The following is a 21,868-nucleotide window of genomic DNA, read 5'->3' on the forward strand; positions in this document are numbered from 1 at the left end:
ATAATAAATGCACAATTAGAGCACACTAGGCTATTTCTGTTTAGTCAGTTGTAATTTTACGAAGTACTAGCTTGTGCCGCGCTGCTGTCAATATTTAAATGCAAAAGGAAATGCGTAAAGGGGAGGACAGATTTAACTCGGTGTTTTGACGGGTTTGTCGCGCTGTTACAGTAACAGCGGTAGTAAAGGTGTAGCCGTCTCACTTTCTCGGTGCCTGTCAGAGGGAGGCCCCGCCCTTCACATTATACACATATATCCCGGAGCTCCGGGAACGGAGCGAAGCGAAACGGGACGTTACTACCGAAAGCGCGCGCACACACAGGCACGGGTGTCATCCCATGCACCGAACACTCAACTCACTTCCTCGACGTCTATCACAACACATCTTGCGGACCCTCTTCTCCGTCACATCCACGGCTTTATGGCCGCTACGCTTCTCACGATGAGCGCTGCGCTCGCACCGGGACAAGATGACTTTCTCTCGCTTCTCAAACCCTCGCTATCCGACGGCTTTCAGGAGGACTCCTCTCTGTTTTCCTTTGAAACCAAGAATCCCGACACGGAAAGGAGCTTATCGAACGACTATTCTCAGGTAATTGTTCTTACCGGTTCTTTGAATGGGGCTGCGCTTTTTCGTTTTGCGTGAAGTGTGACTATCACCGGATGCGTTAAAGATCAAAGGCGCGCATGCAGTCGAGTGAAAGGTGGGCCGATGTAGAGGATGCGGCAGGCTGCACGCCTGCAGTCCCATCAGCATCATGCCCCATTAAATGCATCGAGCGATTCTTTCACTTGAGGATTTTTTTTTATTCCAGTCGATCATTTTAGAGGGAATTTTTTATTTAGGTTAAAGGATATTTTCAAAAAAAGTTTCCTTTGGCTAATACTGTTCGTCGTGTTAATTGCTAAAAATGTTACATTTATGATCAGATTCTTGCAAATTAGGAATTTTACCCTCTTCCAGATTTGACTTTAATAAACGCACAAAAAGGGTTAATTTCAGCAGGCAACTCTGCTTTGTCACGAGAACTTATCACAGTAAATAAGTCGAATGGGCCAATTTGAACAAATAATTTCTGCTTGTATTTTTATAACAACTAATCGCTCATTTCTACCACACCTTAGCCTAATCTTATTTATTTATTTAAACACTATCAATCATTTACACCAGGTCAGTTATTAAAATTAAAGACGCGAAAGATAATCAATTAATTTTATATCATGATTTGCATTTTTGTTTTTCAAGGATTTATAACCAACATTTAGTTCTTTTTTTATCATTTCAAAGTTAATAATCTACGCAACTTGTGTTCGCTACTTCATCCAAATCTCCAAATGCAAAAACAACAATGGTCTGAGTAAAATAAATAGCCTTCGCCAATAAACAATGATATAAATGTCGTAAACAATGGCTATAAATGTCGTAAAAGCCATTAACGCCACGCGCGGGCTCGCGCAGTAAGAATCACCACCTCTCGCTCGTATATTTCCGAAGGGTCTGGTGATGTCGGGGACTTCCCCGCGGCCGTGAAGCTGTGAAGGAGAGTCTGGGCTGGGTCAGACTCCCGTCAGTTGCTTGCAGTTGGTTTCTTGGCTACCGAACCATCAACAACTGACTCCCTCTCCTCGCCCACGCGCGCCGCTCTCGCGCTCCTCAAACTTCCCAGCAACGCCGAGCCTCAATCTGAAAACTTGTGAAAGAGATACATGTCCGGCGAACAGCTGGAAGATCTAAATCCAGAAATAGCTGTGTGTAGCAGCCGCGTAAAGAGCACTTAAAGAGCTCTGGCATTCCGAGTGTCTATGTATGCATGCGTGCGTTTTTATTTTCCCCTCGTGTTTATTCCTCTACTGACTCCGTAGATGCTGGTCTCGGGAAGCAGTGAATGAGTCTTGATTTGCTGTTTTCTGCTGATTACGGATTTATGATAATTGGGAGGCATTTATTTGGAAAGGCTGAGCAATCTCTCCAGCATGCTTTCCACCTGTCAGCAAGTCTGTTTTGAGCTTGTGGTATGAGCGCTGTTTTACAGTCTAAGGCGGAATGTAGCAGAGACATATCGAAGAAGACTTGATAAATGCTTTACCTCTGACTGCTCCATGCAGCAACGCGAACGATTCCTGATCTTATATAGCTACACACGACCGCAGATCAAGTTCTGATTTTTAGGGTTATAACTCGACTTTGCAGGTTAAGCATCTACTTGTGAATTTCTAGTAATATTATACGTTCACTCAAACATTCATGTTGGTTGTGCAGATATACTGTAAACGGCATGCATTCAGTGACGGCAAAAATATCAATCGGTAAATAAATTAAAAAAAAGACTTGCCTGTTAATCATTTAGCAGAAACGATTATCGGTTACCAAAAAAATGTACAAATATCGGTCATACTTAGCCTGGCTGATAAATCGGTTTATCTCCAGATGTATTTATAAACCCGTATATATGAGTTTATTTTCAAAAACAGGTAACATGGTTTTCTACAAATTTCTAAATAATTTTTTAATTATGTTTTCATGCTTTAATTTTGTTTTTTTTATCATTTATTATTTACAATTTATTTTTCAAAAATAATATAATAAAAATGACCAAACTACAATTTGATTGAGATTAATTGGAATGCCCAATGACTTTAGAAAACTGTCAAAAACAGTTTTATGAAATATATTTTTATGGAATTTATTTAAATATTTAATATTTAGTTTTACCTATTCCAATACACTTACCTGTTCATTTTACTAACATATATATATATATATATATATATATATATATATATATATATATATATATATATATATATATATGATTTTTTAGTCAGTGTTTACTGACTAATATTACTATTATTATTACTATTACCATTGACTTACCATTACCCTTAATATAGTCATGAGTGTTCAAGATTTCAGATAGCTAGTTCAAATCAACCTCAGTTTAAAAGGAAATATCTCCTAATTCCTCAGCCTAGCCGATAAATCAGTTTATCTTTAGATATGATATGATATGATATGATATATTAGTCTTACCTGCTCCAACATGCTTGTTCATTGAGGTATTTTTTTTCATAAAAGATTAGAAAATAATAACGTAGCCCAAGTGTACTGGGGAATAAAATGTATGTTTTCTTTTTATATAGTAAGCTAAATGAAGTGTCTGCTGTGTTCAGTAGTCCATATATTATTTCAGCTGAGTAAGCAGGCATGTTGGCCATTGTTGTAACAGTAAGTGAATATTTGCATTCCTGCAAGCTTTTCTAAAATTTTATGTACACCGTGTTTGTGCTCGGCCAACACAAGCAGTCCCAGGAGATCCTGCCAGCTTTGCTGACAGAAGCAGAGCGTGCAATATTCCAGCCGTTATTATTCTCAAATCTGTTTATCTTGTTTGCCTTTAATGGCCTTTACAACTGCATTTACAATGTTGTGCTTTTCTCTTCTGCTCTCTAGGCTAAACTAGAGATGGATAAATATCTCTCTCCACAACCCGTGGTTCTCCCCGACCCAAAGAAGTCGAGGCGAGAGAGCGTCTCCGCAATGGACCACTTTTTCGGGGACGACCACGGTTCCCCCTACAGCATCAACATGAACGTCTTCCTCCCCGACATCGCTTATCTAAGAACGGGGATGTGCCGGCCAGCGAGGCCTTCGGTCCCCAGCCAGATCAAAACCGAACCTGTAGCGGCGCCTTTCTCTCATCCCGAGTGTCCTGCGAGCTCGACCGGCCCCGTTTCGTCCACGCTGCCCGATTTCACCAGCATCTTCAACACCAATTCTGCCTCGGCTTCTGAAATCAACGCCATGGACGATAACTCGGGGGTCTTCGTCAAGCAGGAGATGCAAGGCTTTGACATCCCGCAGGACGGGCCGCTCTTCCAGCTCCTCAGCTCGGAGCTGGACGTCCCGCATCAAGCCGGCTCGCACTCTCATGCTCACTCGCAGATGCCTACTTTCCACGACCTGCACTTAGCCACCCAACAGACTGCTGCCAAGACGTACTGTGGCATGTCCGGCTACCCTCTCGGCCCGGGCCACTTTGTGCATCCTCAGGGTCAGCCCCACTCGCAGCTCAAAATGTCCTATCTCCCCCCCTCGCCTCCCACTTCAGAACCCGGCAGTCCTGACCGACAGAAGGAACTGCTTCACAATCTGACACCGCCACCATCTTACGCCGCCACTATCGCTTCCAAAATGGCCGTCCATGCGCCCAGTCACCCAACACCCACCTCGACGCGAGCTCCCGTCACCACCGGGTCAATGCCTGTCCGTTACAACCGAAGAACGAACCCGGACCTCGAGAAAAGACGGATACACCACTGTGACTTTCCAGGTACGTTTAAGTGAACGTATCGAATTCGTGATGAAGCCAAATTGATAAGACGCCGCGGTGTTTTCTGTGGTGCTTTCTACTGCGCTTTCTCACTCGCACACTTCAATCCACTGTTAAATAATTCAGAGACGGCCAAAGCCTTTTAACCAGCGCTCAAAATGAATGCCAGAGAGTTGACGTCAGGCTGATTGTTATTGAATCCTGTTGCATCAAATTGACTGGGCAAATTGTAAAACAGACAAGCCTCGCAGTGCCATTAATAGTGCATTTACGCTAAGAAGCTGCATGTCTGAAGCGACGGGCTTCGCAATTAAGAACCCATCACTGCTTTACTTCACTGAGTGGGGTTTTACAGCTAACGACGTGAAATGGGCTTTGGATTCCTAATTGGAAAAGAAAGCACACTGAAACCAAATAACAGGATGCTCTTATATGTGACTGTGGCGATGAGTGAACCGATTTTGTGTTGGTGGCTAAAAAAAATAAATCACTGTCTTGTCCTGCTGTTAATGCATCCGACATTAAAATGGTTTTGTTTTATAATTTATAACTGAAATGTGTAGTAATTGTAGTATTATTTCAATACTGCAATGTTACAATTACTGCAATCATACTGTTTATGCATCGACCATATTATTTGCCGTTTATTAATATTAAACATTGTTTATATTGTTTCGACATTTATAGTTATTTTAATATCTTCTTTTTATAATTAGCTCTCTCTCAAAAGATTATGCAACAAACATAATAAATGCCTTGTTTTTAATACTTGTACATTATCTTTTAAATATTAATATATAATTGTTTTCACAATGCGTGTGTGTGTGTATATAAGCTATATATTATATATAATATTATATAGCTATCTATTATATTTGTCATGCTCTTCAAAACACCAAAATGCATAAAAACAAGCATTTTTAAACAATAATTTATAATTATTTAAATACTGAAAATATTGAAATACTCAGTATTTAAAAAACGTTTAAAGCACACTCTTGCCATACTGTTCATAATTCAAATAAATAACATTTTCAGCACTTGATAAATTTATAATTTGAACATTTATTAATTTACAGTTATTCTAATTATACTATACATTTTGAACAACTTTTTTCTTCTTTTTGGAACACACAAATGCTTACTGCTGTGAGTAACAAAAACTCTTCTCTTTTTATAGGTTGTAAGAAAGTTTACACCAAGTCGTCCCACCTGAAAGCTCACTTGAGGACACACACTGGTAAGAGTTCCCCAATTAAAAATGGTTTTATTTATGCTGGATAAAGCTGGCCTCCTATTTTGGCACTTTACTGTCATGTTGCTGGGCAGAAGTGCGTTGTTGGCATGCACATGCGTTCATTCTTGCACGCTGTCTGAAAGCTATCCTGCGTCGCGTCCTAATACGAGATTGCACCAAAACCAGGCCCAAATGCATCAGTAGCAGCAGCCTTCTTCCATATCAATTTATAACATCCAGTATTTGAATGAAATTCGAAATTATCAGTGGAAAAACATTTTCGGTGTTGAACTCTCTCTCTCTCTATAAAAAATATATTTGAAGACATGGCCTTAGTGTCTAAATGGAAGTAAACAGAGGAGCAGACCTCATTTGACCTGGAGGAGTGAATATTAATGCATTCCGGAATGTGGCCTTTGGTATGTGAATCAACTCATAAACTACTGTACTTATCAGGCCATTTTCATTTTCAAGGTATAGATTTATGTTACCAATTCCTGAGTCTAATTACAGGCTCATACTGGTTGTAAAGCGCTGTTACGATAAGATAAAAACACCCACTCTTTTCTGAAAGACTTGACATGGCATGATTTAGACTTTTTGACAGTGTTGCTCTGTCTGAATAAACAGCTTGTCAAGCTGGGATTTACACCTAGTTCAACATTTGTAATATTTGTATTTTATTTTATTTTATTTTATTTCGTCTTATCCGACAAAACAGGTTGGTTTAATTTAATGACACCAACATTTTCGGTACGCAAAACACCCAAAATTGCTAAAAAATAAATGTGCAAAATCTAAAAATAATTACACAACGCTTACTAAATAATTTGCACATTTTTTTAATGATTTTTAACCCGTTAACGGTTTTGTTATTTGATCTTAAACTTAAATTCTTGTAAATTGATAAGGTTTTCTACCATAAATTTAAGTTTGGTGTCTTTTAATTTAAAAAATCCTTGCTGAATTAAACTGTAAATTTCTGGTAGTGCGCGTTTAACGCTCACTGTTCGCGTTTTTATTACATTTATTAATGTTAGTAGTTTTATAAAACCATCGCCATTATCCTGTTATCTTGAACGTGTATGATTAAAAATAACAGATAAACATCACCTCTTATTTATCTGACTAAGAAAAACCACACCATGTCCAGATAATCAATGAAGATAAAACCCAATCCAACCAGTCCTTGGAGAGAATAGAGAGGCCCTCAGGCAGACGACGCTCAAGACGAGAGATCCCAACAAGTCATTACAGGATTCCTGTTCAGGGCTCTCCTCGCAAACGTTACAGCTGAAGACAGGCACATGTTCTGCCGTTTATCTGCTTAATTGTTTTCGAGCGCCGCACCTACACAGCTTAACTTACAGTATCGCTCTTTATAGTCCATTTCCTATCACTTAAAAGCCAATAGCCATGATAAATGATAATGCTGGGATAATGCTTTCAGGTTGTTGTCATTTGTACTGCTATTTCGGGTAATATAATAAAAGTGTAATTACTCAAAACTGTGCAAAAATGCATTATTGCGTTAAACGATTCTTTCCACAAAAACGAACATTCTGTTTTTTACTCAGCATTGCATCGTTTCCAAACCTGTACGAGTTTCTTTCTTCCGTTGTAACACAAAACTGCATTAAAGTGACGAGTTAACCACCTCAGCCTCCCCGACTGTTCGGTTCATCGCATTCTTCAGACATTCTTCTTTTGTGTTCAACGGAAGAAAGAAACTCATAATACGGGGTTGAGAATGATTCGAGAGCCGAGCAAATGAAGGCAGAATCGAGATTTAGAACGGAAGTCAGATACCGTAATATTTTCGAGAGCGGTCTGAACGTAAGATTTTATCAGCCAGCGGCTGTCTGAAAGCGTGTGCTGCTCTAGAGCAGAGAAAGGAAAAATAACTCATTCTAAACCCGAGTTCTAGGAAGGCAAACGTCACGCAGCTATTTATGGCCATCTATGAGTTTAGTCTTGTCGAGCTTCCACAAGCATAGCGAAATACTGAAATACTTTAATCTCAGAGATTGAGTTAAGTGAAGTTTATGTCCTCCACACCTCTCACTATATGTTTGTTATGGTTACTATAGTGATGACAGAGAAACCGATTACTCATTTAGTATTGCTAATGTATTAGTGAACAGAAACCAGTTTTTTTTTTGTGCCATGATCGATGGTTTCTTCCGTGTTTTGTTCATGACTCCGCGTACCTAACCAGACGTTCTGTCCATTGTGTTCTGTGTTCAGGTGAGAAGCCGTATAGGTGCACGTGGGAGGGCTGCGATTGGCGGTTTGCTCGTTCTGATGAGCTGACACGTCACTTCAGGAAACACACGGGAGCCAAACCCTTCCAGTGCGCCGTGTGCAGCCGCAGCTTCTCTCGCTCCGATCATCTCGCCCTGCATATGAAGAGGCACCAGAATTAGACGCTAAAACTCACTATTACCATTATTATGCACTTGAAGTGATAACAAAAACGACGTATTTCTTTCTCTAAACCGCGACGAACCTTATAACGTTTAGGGTAATCTTCTCTCTCTGACCTGTTCGAGAGCTGTAAACTGAAAAGCTTTTGATTTTTTACCACGTTTCCTTTTCCCTCTCTCTTTAGGATGTATAGATCACATTTCTGTTAGGACCCTCGTCTAATTTGACATTCTCTTTAATACAGATGAGCTGTGTTCGTGACACTCGGCTCTCGAATTCGTTCGACGGATTCGTTCTTGTGCATCCCGCAAAGCGCTGAGAAACAACTCCCATTTTACTTTGCACTTGAATTAGACTGGAAAGGAGGAATATCTGTGTATGATAAATGCTTTTAAGATATATCACTGGAATAGTTACTGCTCATACCGGGGTTTCAGGTACACAAGCGATTCCCTCTCTTTAGTTGCTGAAGTATTTATAGCTTTGGATGATAATGTGCTGCTACTGAACAGCAATTATTCGATGAATTATTAAACGACGGTATAGAAAAGCAATGAGAAGTGGAAAAGGGCTTTAGACAGCTGTGTGATTTGTACAGTCTCCTTTATACACACAGAAGCATGCAGACCATTTGTTTTCCTACTGTCATTGACGCATAAGCTCATATGAATGTACGAGACCACGGTGACTGTTCTTTTGAACACATTTCATCTTAAAGTGCCTTTTCGTGTTTGTTTTTATCAGCAGCACATGCTTAAAACGTCTTGTTCATGAAAAGACAGACAATACAAATTCAGCAGGTTACCATTATTTCAATATTACCGCCTTTCACACGTTTAAGAGAGGGTTAAAGCATCAACTGGTTCTTTCTTGTAAAATCGATGTATTTATTGCATTGGCTTTGTGAAGTGGAATTTGACAAGTTTTGTGTAATTGAAATGCCTTAATGTAAATACTATGACATTTTATTGTACTGTAAATATTTTGATTAATTTTGTTGCCTTATTCTTTTTTTTTCCCCTTCCTTTTATCGGAAAAGGATCATACTGCTCGGAATTTGGCTGTGTGACTATTTTTTTGTTTTTTTTGAATTTTCTTTTTTTTGTTTTTTTTTATATTTCACTTATTTTGTAGAGTCTCAGATTATATTTCTAAATTGGTTGTCCTCTTGACAAAATGTTTTTTGCCTACTGATTGAAATGAAACCTAATAAAATCAACTTTATAATTTGTAATGCTTTTTACAAACTTCTCTCACACATTTCTTTCTTTGTTCAGTTTCAGTTCAGAATTAATGACAAAACTACAAAACTAAAATACGTCGAAAGATCATTAATCAACCTCCCTCAAAGCAGATACACTACATTTCTATAGTTTACATTGGTGTATTCCTAGGGGTTCCTGTTGACTCACTACGCCAATTTCTATTTGTGGATGTTTCTAAGGTCCAAGAAAAGAAATACTACAAAGGAGTAAAGATAAAACTATCATCAAAGCGGAAAGTTAAGTTTCAAAGATCACTTGGACCTGTGCCGCAAAGTTTGAATGTCTCTTATCTGATGGTTGACATCGTAAAGAAACAATTCCCACAATTCAAACAAACCCTAAAGCTCTGAAAAAGAAAATTAATGGGAATTCCTTTTTATGTCAACATATGTCAAGCGTGAGAGTGACGTTAGTACAATACCTCAGTGTTATTTTTTATTGCCTAGTGCAACCCACTTGTAATGTAAAATGTTTCCCGACAAAAACATAAAGCAAGGAAGCGATGGTTCACCCCAGACATGACAATTTTATATGCATTTATTCAGCTTCATATCGTTTTAAGCATTACCTTGAATAAAATTTTGTGAAATGTCTTTTGTGAGAATGAGATTGAGTAGAATGGAAGTCAACAGTAACCAAAATGGTTTGGTTACCAGCATTCCTAAAATTATCTTATAATAAGAGTATAAATAATATTAGCTACTCATATAAAATTTAAAACCTTAAATATATAATTCACCTTAATTTTGTTTCAAACACAACCTTGAAGAGATTTTGTCAAATGTCTGTTTTGAGAATGAGACGGAGTAAAAGAAATCTAAATCCTAATATAAAAATATTTTAGAATTGTTGATATTCAAAGAGTACAAATAAAATTAGTTACCCATATAAAATTAAACCTTAAATTGTTAGAAGAATTTAATCTCGTAATTTAAAAAGATTTCTATTTTTAATACAGACATTTTAATAGCTGTTGTGTAGCTCATGTACAAGACACAAACACAGCCTTTAAAAATCAATCTTATCACTGGATCTTAATGGTATCACTTCTGATTTCTCTGCTAACAGGCTCATAGATCCAGACCAGAGTCCACTGTAAAAATGTCTTAGCAATCATATATCACCTCTTCACAATAATTCTGGAGTTAGTGTGATGCCACATTTTATCTGCTTCTCAACCAGAATAGTAACAATCTGTTATGTTCGGGAGAAATCAGCACGGATGGACACTTGGTGAACGCACTGTTTGTTTTAAGAGGCATCGCTGGTTTCTTGGGGTGCAACCGAATTACAAGCTGCCAAAACGTTGGGGACCCCTGTGAGCAAAGAAACAATACAGCTTTTGATATGAGATCAGGAAACACCACAAAGGAAAATAAATGCTTTCATTGCTTTTAAAGAGAAGGGGAATTTCTCCCTCTCTTCTACATATGTTCTTAGTTTGATTTCTCGGACAAACCTCAGCCCCTGGACATAATGAACTTCAGATGTCAAAGACAGGCAAACAATGGAGGCTCCGTTGGACCCAATCAGGAGGTTCTTCAAGGTTCCTCCTGAGAATTGTTACTCCTACAAGTCCCCTTCTCTCCTCCACTCTTTCTTCCTCTCCTGCCTCCCCCTTTCCGTAGCCTACATGGAGGTTTTAAACCCCCAGGGTGAACATTATTTCTCTAATGCATAGGGCCCCTAGTTTTTTTTTTCTTCACTTTCAGCCCTCAAAACATCATAAGTTGCACTTTCTCATAACCTGTCCCAGTCAGATCAATACAAATGAGTCTCCCGTTGCCGTAAACAAACAAAAGTGCCAAAGACAAAGGAAACGGCTTGATTTCTCACAGATTTGTACATGTTATGATATGGACAGTGTAAGAAAGAAGGACCGGTTATAATCAGGTTAGCCTAATCTTTTCCAACTCTTAAGACTTGATAGCTTTGTAGTTATGTGAATTAGGACAAGTCAAAGGCTTGTTAGCTTAATTTCTAGACCAACAAAGCCAAAGTAACAATTATGTGGGCCTTTATATAAGCCAGCAAAGTTCAAGCAGTCAAGGTGTCAGTTTTTGGGCAAAAATGTCTGATTTACGGCAAACCACATATCACCCAATTTTTAGAGCTTCCCTCAAGCACTAATCATGCAGCTGGATGGTCAGGTTAAGTGTTCAAACGCAAGGCTACAGCCCCGTGAATTTTCAAAGCGAGCCTCTTAGACACACAGACATTGGTTAAATTAAAGGTTAATTAAAAGTGATTCTTCTTTTTGTGATTTTCAATAGCATAATTACAGATTAGAATTTTTTGTCAAATTAATAGAGCGCTGCAGTGATAATGTATTTTGTAGGCCAAACTGTAAGTTATCATCACCCTGATTTTGTACTCGATAAGCCTCTATTTGCAGAAAATAAGCCTCGAGACCCAACAGAAGCTCTTGCACGTTTTAGATAATCACGATAATCTTCACAAATAAATACAACTCTGGCCTAAATACAAATCGAACCGGCTATTATAAAACATTAAGATATATATATATATATATATATATATATATATATATATATATATATACTAGTGCTGTCAAACATACAAAATATATATATTCTTTTTATAAATGTCAACTGTGCATATTTATTATGTATATGTAAATACACACACATACAGTATATATTTTGAAAAGATTTACTTTTATGTTCTCATATTTAGCAGTATATAAAAATATATGAAATATCTTAACATGACATTTTTCTTAAATATATACATGCTTTTGTTTGTATTGATATATACACAGTATACACACGTATTATATATAAACAAAGTTTTATTTTGAATGCGATTAATCGCGATTAAATTCATTCTTTTCCACTAGGTGTTGCTTTTGAAGCCGTAAACATAGCTGTTCTTTGCTCGCAGGTTAGCATCACGCAAAGGAGGGGTTTGGAAAAATGAATCGTTGAGGGAAGTAAGGTTAAAAAATAAATGCATATTATAAAACAACGAAACGTTTCTTGGCCTTGCATGCATGTCAGCCTGTTGTTGGGGACTCCCAAAACCAAAATATAGACCTTTGGTTACCCATAATAGGGGCACTTTAAGCCTTTTTCAAAACACCCACTGACTACAGGACATTGAGAACTGGAAATGCAAACTCGTTTCTGTGTTTTGACTTATGCAAAATTTGTCATCTCTGCAGCACTCTGTAATAAAAGAAGTATAGTCAGGGTTCAGAGTGTTTGCCAAAAGAGAACGTTCGGCAAGTATAAAACTCACCATTTGGCCAGTAACTTTTTTAAACAAACACAATACATTGTCAGGAATGTCTAATGTCTGCTTTATGTGAACTTAAGCTTTGTACATAGTATTAAAAGTGTCAGACTGGATGAACGTAGCACCAGATCTGTTTCGCTTTTTAGTTCCTCATATTGCAGAAGGTAGCCTATATACAGCAATCACGTTTTTCCTAAATTAGCATTGTGGGAGAATTTGGAAAGTAAAGCACGCAATTGGGTGTCAGTTACTAAGCATCTATTCGCAAAATGCACTTTTAAATTACAAAAAGTGTGAAACTTACCTGTGATATTTTAAATGTAGGTTTAGAACGATGATAACCCGAGGTAAAGGTCTCAGTATACGATATAACTACAAAAAGTCATAAATAGGAATAAATAGGAAAAATAACTACAAAATCTCATGCTACTGGTCTAATTTGATTCAATGATTTATACTAAGATATGCTAAAAGTGCTATCGCCAGATCCGGAGATCGGCGGAATGGTTTAAAAAATGGTCAAACTCAACTTATTAACTCTGGGGGAGCTGGAGAACGAGAATGGAAGTGTTCCTGTGGAGTGGAGTGTTCCTTTAAGCACAGTGTGGTAGAACGTGGAGGGATTAATTGGCTGTAAGCTACTAAAACTGTTGATGTTTTGTGTCTGCAGTTTCACTGAAGACTGAAGTGAGAAAAAATATTTTTTTCTTTTCCTTTCTGACTCTTATGACAAATTGCTTGTGATATATTCCTTGTTTGTAAGAAAATTAATCAACGAATAGATCGATCCAACAAAATATATTAGAAGCAAACACAACATTCAGATTTTTCTCAGTTTACTCGTCCATGACAGGTGCAGAAGAAAGAACATTTTGGATCCGTAGCGCACAGTCTGTCTTTTCACGAAACCAGCAGAGGTCATGTATCTGTCTGGTTGAATTACTTTAAAAACATTAAATTTCCCGTTCCTCTTTGTTGAACTTAAATATGAAGTTTTATTGTTTAACTTACAAAGTCTACCCTATATTTACTGAGTGTGAAAAGGGACTACTGGCTCATTGAGCAGATTACAAACAATTAATGTCACATCTGGGCTTCTGGCCGCGGGCCGATACAACATGCTGCTTTTGCTGCAATTTTTCCAGTGTAGCTTTACAGACCACCCACACAGACAGGAGGACCTGTTCCCAACACACTGTGGAAACATAATAAGCATTGAATGAACACATGGGAGCTTGAGCTTATGGTTCTAATCATGTTCTTAATACCTTAATGGACAGTGGTTTCAAATGGGTACTTTCCCCTCTTAAAACATCAACAGTGCTGCTCCTGAGGGGGTGTGTGTTGCTCATGGCTGCTCTTGACATTTGTTTGCCATAGCCGAAGACAAACTTAAGCTTCCAGAAGACAGCTTGGACGCCGATACGCATCTATGTGTTAAAAAGCGGGTGATTCAGTGGCCTGCGGGGTCCGTGTCCGTGATTCAGTCTCTCGGTACTCTCACACCTCGGCGTGAGGAAAACAAAATGGCAGACGGTGAACCATGAAGTAGGCTACTGCGAGTTTCTCCATGACACTGAGAGGCAATCTCATGAGCTGATGCACTAAAACAGCTGCGGCTAAAGCGGTTAGCATGGGAACGCTTCAGAGCCTCGGTTGTTTGATTGTGTCATTGCTGAAACACATTCGCAAGCAGTGACCGCTTTGTTAATTCTGACCCTTTGTTTATTAAGTGCACCTAAATTAGTGGTCTGTGTAGGGACTGGGCGGGATCGTGTTCAAGAACCATCAAAGTCATAGGAACCGAATATTTATAGACGGTTTGATTGATGTGCCTTGTTTGAGACAGAGTCAGCATGAGAAAAAACTAGAGTGAAACGAGACCCATAATGAACGTTCAGAAGCATTCGCATTAAATCTAATTCACCCTCAAAGCAAAGAATACTATGAAGAAACCTGGGGCTGGCTGTCATAAGGGATATATTTCAGCTTTAGGGTTTTGGAGGCACATAAAAGCAGTTTCGTAAGAGAGGTAGGGTAAAAAGGAAACTACTTCGATTGAAGACTACTAAAATGTCAAGGATAGATATCACATATTTTCACATTTAAATTAAGCAAAGCAAACATACATACATTTAAGATAATTTAATCATAAAAGAAGTTACTCATCTGAAGCCATATAATAGCTGCCGTTTAGTGTTATTTTAGTATCAGTGATTCTTTTATATTTTTTTAACTAAAAGTTCAGATAGATAAATAGTTTGTTTTAGCAAAAAAATCATGTTCGTATCCAAGCTAAAAGTCCTAACATTCTGTTCCCATTGTGTCAACTTACCCCATATAGTGACTGCTCACCAAAAGTTATGATGACAGTATATGTTTTGCATTTTGCTGAGGTTGGATGAGCTCATCTATCATACAGAACTCCTTTAAAAATGATTCAACCATCACACTGCATCGATTTCTACAGATAGATTTTTTGCTCAAAGTACGCTCTAATAAGTCACCGTTTTATATGTTAATGTTTATGCGAATATAAAACTAAGGCTAAGACCCTCTTGAGTGTTCTTGAGAAGAAAAAATAAAATGTTGCCTACACACACTCTGCACAGCTACAGAAAATCAAAACATGAATAAGAGCATTTATTGATTTACTATTCAATGTCTCTCCTCTCTCTCTCTCACACACACACACACACACACACACACACACAACACGCCATAAACCTGACAGATTTTCTCAATGACTACTTATCAAATGTAGAACAGGGAGAATGGGAGACCTCCTCCTTCTGTAAACAGCCCACTCACTATCCCTTTTTACCTGCAGCACATATAAATGATTAATGCTAGTGATTCAGATATTAGATTAGTTTGAGGTGAAAGGCGAGTTTATGCCAAATCCCCATTATATTTCATAACTGAGTGTGTGTTTTCAATAACTCTTTGTAGGAAAAAAGCCTTTTTTAAACAGCTTTCCTGTCAGAAGAAACCTTCTGGTTTACAAGTAATTGCCTAATGTTCAACACGTGTATTAAAAATTACTGATGACTTTACATTCATTCTTCAGCTTTTATTAATGTTTTGCATATCTCATTTGTTATAATTAAAGCTTTCAAACATCAATTATATAAATATACATATCTTATTTAGTCATATATATATATTTAGTATATATATATATATATATATATATATATATATATATATATATATATGAATATTTTGGAGTATGCGTATTGTAGATGGCAATCTGTCAACGCATAGGTATTAAGTAATAAGGCTTTTCTGACAAAAGAGCAGCATGCAAATGACAGTTTAAAGTGCACAATCATGCACAATAGACAAGGAAATGGCAAGCAAATGTCACGCAAATAGGAGTAACTTCTCAAGATGTGTCATGCATCAAGTACAAGCAGTCCATATTTCTAGTTAAAGAAACAAAACATTTATTGTCTAAAATATCTGCGTTCTATTAATGGGTAATCCTTATAATGATTGGCAGCAGCCCAAGCTTCCATGACAACAGATAATTGAAGCTAATGGGTTCTCATCATGTTTTCATTCACTCTGTGTGTAAGCTCTATGTAAGGTGAGCACCACCACTGTCGGCTGGTGACCACACACCTGCCGTAAAACGTGCGCATACGCGCACACGCACACACACACACACACACACACACACACACACACACACAGAGAGAGAGAGAGAGAGAGAGAGAGAGAGAGCAAAGGTGAAAGTTGTTGACGCATATTAAAGGTTTTAAACATTTGTGTAATGCCACAAACAAGTTCTTTTTCCACCCGCTTTTTGTTGACAGAAAACAGATGTGGCAGGTGTCTCTGCCAAAAACAGGTTAGATGTGTATTGTGAGGAGATATGCACATATTTGAGAGAAATGGACACTACTGGTCAATGACCCTGCCACAGGGCAGCGGAGAAGCTCCCTCAGATTCTTCCCTGCAGACACTCAACCTCAGAAAACACAAACCAGATGTAGATTGTATTTTAAAAATCTGACTTTTTTCTGTGTGTTGGAATGTGCAGTGTAATATAACTTAAACTAAAATGAAATGCAAGCCATTAGTTCATGTATAATTCAATATGAAATTATATGAGATGTTGAATATTATAACAAATAATATTTGATATTTGGAATTATATAGCACATCCCGATCAGTGCTTTTTTACCTTAGGAATGCAATTTTGTTATTATTATTATTTATATTATGTATTTAAAAAAGTCTCTTCTTTTTAAGGTCCAATTCTGGCTAGTAACGAACCATTAACTACAACTTTTGCTTCAATAAATTCCCAATTTACTGCCTATTAATAGTTAGTAAGGTAGTTGTTGAGTTTAGAAGTTGTGCCAATGTGCTTTAATAGACATACGAAGTTAATAGTGAGAATTTGTCCCTAAACTGTTACCAAAAATGGTATCTATAAATATGCACATTATATATATATGTTATATAGATCATTTTACAATTCTGACACAGCATATGTATGAATGGGAGATGTGTGAATGTATGTCTGAATATATAAGAAGGTTGAATGTTGTAAAAAGTAAAGTTGTCAGGAATTCATGAGCCATGAAAAGCCACAGAATGATCCTTTAAAACCCTTTCCATAACTACACACACACAAAAAAAAATTCCCCCCAAAAAAACACTTAACCCAAGTTAGAAGTTCACGTAACCCAACCGGAACTCCTGCAATCTGCGGAGCTGTGCTAGTGTGGGTGGTAGGGATGTAAGAAGGTTCTGTTTGACTTTCAGAGTCTCAAGGCATTTCTTTTCTGTTAGTTTATGGTATGCATATATGTCTCAAAGGTGGCAAGGCAATTTGTGCGAGGGCGGACAGCCATTCCAAAACTTTCAAAGCGAATTGCTCTTCCCCCTCACTCTTGTCCTGGGGGCTCACTAATATGAACTGGCCGCTCTCATTTTCCCATGCTCTTGGAAGCTCTCGTTTGTAACGCACACGCACACACACGATACACACGTGGACGCGCGCTCTCGCACACACAAATGTAGTCTACTCGAAGGACCAGACGCCTGCAAATTTCTCCCGATCTCTTTCGCTCCCCTTTTGCACACAGCTGTCGCGTTTTCACTCTTCACATTCTCTCCAGTGTTGATGGAAAACAGCATTCCAAACTCCCTTTTCAATGGTACATTAGAGACCTTGGACACAATAGCATAAAAAACACCAAACAGAATTGCGCTAGCGACCCCTGAACCCTTGCCTCCCGCCCTCGCACACACACACACATCCACTAACTTACTGACCTGAGTGGGATGAAGCTCCTTAGCTCATTCCACAGAAGAAAGACTGCAGATGTTCCTCAATCACTTCCATCGGGATCGCTGGCCAGATCAGGCTTAACGTCACTATTCCCAGATATTCTAGAATGGCCTTATGGTCCGTCACAGCTGAACAGGCATATCTGACATATCCGAATCCATATCTGTCCTCTTGCATGGGCATTATGCCTCATGGTAAATGATAGCTACATGTTGTTCAGCCTGTACTGTATTTGGAGATTGACTGAATGGCCAGCAGGGTTCAAAAAGAACACAGGACTGTGGAAAAAGTGAGATAATTTTTTTTTTCAGTGGCAAGTTCATAAGTTTAGAACATAATATAATATATTATAACAATACATGGTGCATTTATATATATATATATATATATATATATATATATATATATATATATATATATATATATATAATAATATTTAATAAGTTTATTAATTTAATCATTTTACTAATGAAATTTCAGACACACATATACACACACACACACACACACACATATATATATATATATATATATATATATATATATATATATATATATATATATATATATATGAAAATATTCCAAGTATAAATATACAAATAAAATTATTATATATTATAATATTTATTGATTATTTCTAACATATAAAATTTAAAAGTAATAAAAGTAATAACATATAAAATAAAAAAGAATGAATTCTTTAATGGTGAGTTCACACACAAGTTTTTAGCATTCTGGCGTAAGTCTTTAGTTGAATAACTGCATGGAATAACCTGCTAATCTGGAAAAGGCAGTGTATTTGGTGGAGGTGGATGAGTCAACAAGGATGATGCACGAACACACAGGAAAAAAGGAAGGGATATGTGACATCTTTGTGTAGACAGAAACCGTCTGTCCTGGGCAGGGATTCCCTCACTTCCGTGGGAACATTCATATGGAAAGTAAGGAAAAAGATGAGAGACGTGGAAAAAAAAACTCTGCCGTCAATCAGCCATAGTCTCCAGACACAACCACCCTTCTCATTTCCTCACCTTGTCACTACCATTTGCTGCGGATCATTACTGACGGCTTTCCAGAGAGCCGCTCCAAAATCTCACCGCAGCAAATGCGAACACTCTACTTTTAAAAAGCCAGCTTCCTCAGACAAGTACGACTTTATGTTCCTGACACGAAGAGGAATTGCCAAATATTTACCAGAACTGCCATCCCCCAAGCTCAATTAGCTGGATTACAAATGCAGCCTCAGAGCTGCCTGTAATGGGAGTAAATGGGAAGTAAACAATTACGTGACTGCATTTGTCTAGCTGCTCAGCGGTTACCCAGAAGACAGTGGCTTCGAAACATTATGTCACAATCTCTAAGAGAATTCTCTTACTGCTCATAAAAGGTTGACTCCAAATTTTACCCGAATGCCAGAGATAAGAAAAGCTTGTGACGCTGTAGTAAAAAAAATCGCGTTCTCTCTAAACGTGTGATTATTTCGGCTCGCTGTAAATTAGCGTGCAGGCTTTCTCTGTTCAACACATCAGACCATTGTTCGTAATAGGCCTTTGATAGGGCAGAAAACTTCAGAATATGAAATAACTTTGACTTCAAAAACATTCTTTGAGGCACCATGCAAACATTTACTCTCTCTCTCTCTCGATAAAACCTTCAAGTTTGTTCATGCACCAGCATTGTGCATAACAAAGAATGACTCATAGGGTGGTTATAAAAAGCACACCTTTACAATTATCAGTTTAGCCTTTGAACCTCTGGGTGTAATTTTGCCGCAGTGGCACCAGTATAATTGTGACTAAAACATGACGGAGACTTCGTGGAGTCTGGCAGCCTGCAGTGCGAGTACTGCAATCACGTTTTGTTCGCTTGGCACTCTTCTAATGCCCTGGGGTCTGTTGTGAAACCTGTAGCGTTGCACCACAGATGTGCACGGACACCCGATTCCTGCTCAAACCTGCAAGCGCTTCTCTGAACCTGGTGCGTTCGCCTCTTCGAGTCCGATGGCGTTGGCATCGGTTGTTTCTTTTTTTTTTTTGCAACGTGGCTTACGTAAGAGCACCTTTTGATCACCGGTGCACAATTTTTCAGAGGCAGAGAAAGTCAAAATTACCAAAAAAAAATCTTCTAAAGAGATAAAGCAGGAAAAAGAGAGCAAAAGCGAGACAAGTGAGCAAAGCGTGTGCCAACTAAAATACGAACATCCTGCCTATGTCTTTTTTTCCGTATACATACACGCACGATCTCTCTCTCTCTTTCTGTTTTGAAGAGTGCTCAGCGGTTGTGTTATGACAGAGATTCTTTTGTTTGGATTATGAGGCAGAGGAAAGGGGAACAACAAGCTTTACTGCTGTTTTTACTGTCAGATAAACAATATTTTCATAAGGTGTTTCTCATCCTCTCAGATCAGAGGGAGATGACTGATTGAGACATGCAGGATCTATTTCCAACCAACACAAACACACTCAGTGTGTCTGCCTGTCCCTCTGACGGCTGTGAAGTGTGACACTGGCCTTATAGCTTGATGTGAAACGGCTTTATGAAGCGGCTTCCATGAAGCAGGCTACGCGCTGATACGTCTCCATTTTCTTTTTTAAAAGAGCAAAAACAGTATCTAAAATAATAACTAAACATTTCCATCATTCGGTAAAATCAGTGCTACGTATCAGGAGAGGAATCGGCTAACAGAAAATTCCATTCAATTCATGGAGGAAAAAAAAAAAAAAACATCTGTGAAACCGGTCTTAAGTTAACATTTAAAGTTCATCTCTAACATACCACAGGAAAACAAACACAAAAACAACCTTCTGAATTAAGATTAACACATATATGCCACAGAAACAGGTGATATATATACTACAGAAACGTTTTTTTAATAATTACATTTGAAGCATTCTTTTAGATAAATGCAACAGTTCACTGTGCCATTAAACCTATCTATTTTTTAATACATTTATTTTTTGTGATATATCTAAACCAAACAGAACTATTAAAGAACTGGTCTTCTTCTTCTTTAATTATGGGTAGTTATCGTCCACTAAAATCTAGCCGCTATATTTCTTATGTAACTCATTTTTGCCACATTATTATTTAATGAATAAATGCAACGCAAGAAGAAGAAGAACAAACTACAAACATAAAAACAACATTAGTTTATGAATAACCTTTATCGCGAAAGGAGGTTTTACTAAGATATGTACTTACTCTAAACGTTGTTGATGTGATATTATGCTAATATATAACCCCCAGGGTGCAGGCACCTGCGCTGACAACACTCGAGGAAAACGGATGGCATTCCGTTAAAATATTCGGCACAGTCAGGGTAAAGGTGGGTTAAAGGTTAAATCGAGTCTCGTGAACTGACCTGCGTGATGAACACCGCTTTAGGACAGCTGTCTCAATTTCTTACAAGGACTCTGTGAACGACGGCACACTACCGCCACCTTGTGCTGAGTTCAAGAAGTACCCGATCGAATGAAAGAAGCGGAAATAATAAAACAAATAATACGTTTATATCATTGTAAAATAATTGAAGGTGTAAAATATTATGGCTCCTGTAGACCCGGTGTTGTCTAGGAAAGTTATTATTAAATCCTTATTAAGGTCCTGAGGCCTAAAGCTCACCAAAAAAAATGAAAACTCTGTCAAAATCTATCTACCCTAGTATTTCCAAATCTGTACGATAGATATTTAGAAAAAAAAATTGTAACCAGGCTGTTTTGGGTCACTATTGACTTCTATAGTAGGAAATAAAAAAATATTATGGAAGTCAATGGTGAACCAAAACACCGGTAATAAACTTTAAAGTATCTTTCTTTTGTTCAGCAGAACAAGTATCTATTCTTTTTGTTCAGCCCTTCACCAGGCTCCCCGACGGGAGTGGGTGTGTTCGAGGAGGAGGGCGTGGTATTGTTCAGGTCTGGCGGCGTGTGACGAGGCACACCTGACGTGGATTTAGCCTCGTTACCGTCGCCGTTAAAGGGCCGTACGCGCTCTCCTCGAGGCCGGTCTCTTCCCCGTGCATGCACGCTGGTGTCCTCGTGGG

At 38.1% G+C, this 21,868-nt stretch overlaps 1 protein-coding gene and 1 long non-coding RNA gene across 2 annotated transcripts; one reads left to right on the forward strand and one right to left on the reverse strand.

Annotated features, from left to right (window-relative positions):
• Positions 1 to 272: 272 nt before the first annotated feature.
• klf5a (Kruppel-like factor 5a) lies at positions 273 to 9,238 on the forward strand. Its single transcript, XM_043232706.1, has 4 exons — positions 273 to 592; positions 3,452 to 4,331; positions 5,512 to 5,571; positions 7,816 to 9,238. Exons 1-4 carry the CDS (start codon positions 422 to 424, stop codon positions 7,992 to 7,994), a joined length of 1,290 nt encoding a protein of 429 aa, XP_043088641.1. The 5' UTR covers positions 273 to 421; the 3' UTR covers positions 7,995 to 9,238.
• LOC122334815 lies at positions 7,833 to 21,133 on the reverse strand. The gene is made up of 3 exons (XR_006248817.1): positions 21,028 to 21,133; positions 17,811 to 18,104; positions 7,833 to 7,967 (listed from the first exon to the last, which is right to left on the reverse strand). It is a non-coding gene; the product is annotated as an uncharacterized LOC122334815 (long non-coding RNA).
• Positions 21,134 to 21,868: the final 735 nt, after the last annotated feature.

The sequence above is a fragment of the Puntigrus tetrazona genome, unplaced genomic scaffold (genome assembly GCF_018831695.1).
Source record: "Puntigrus tetrazona isolate hp1 unplaced genomic scaffold, ASM1883169v1 S000000647, whole genome shotgun sequence".
Taxonomy (NCBI): Eukaryota; Metazoa; Chordata; class Actinopteri; order Cypriniformes; family Cyprinidae; genus Puntigrus; species Puntigrus tetrazona.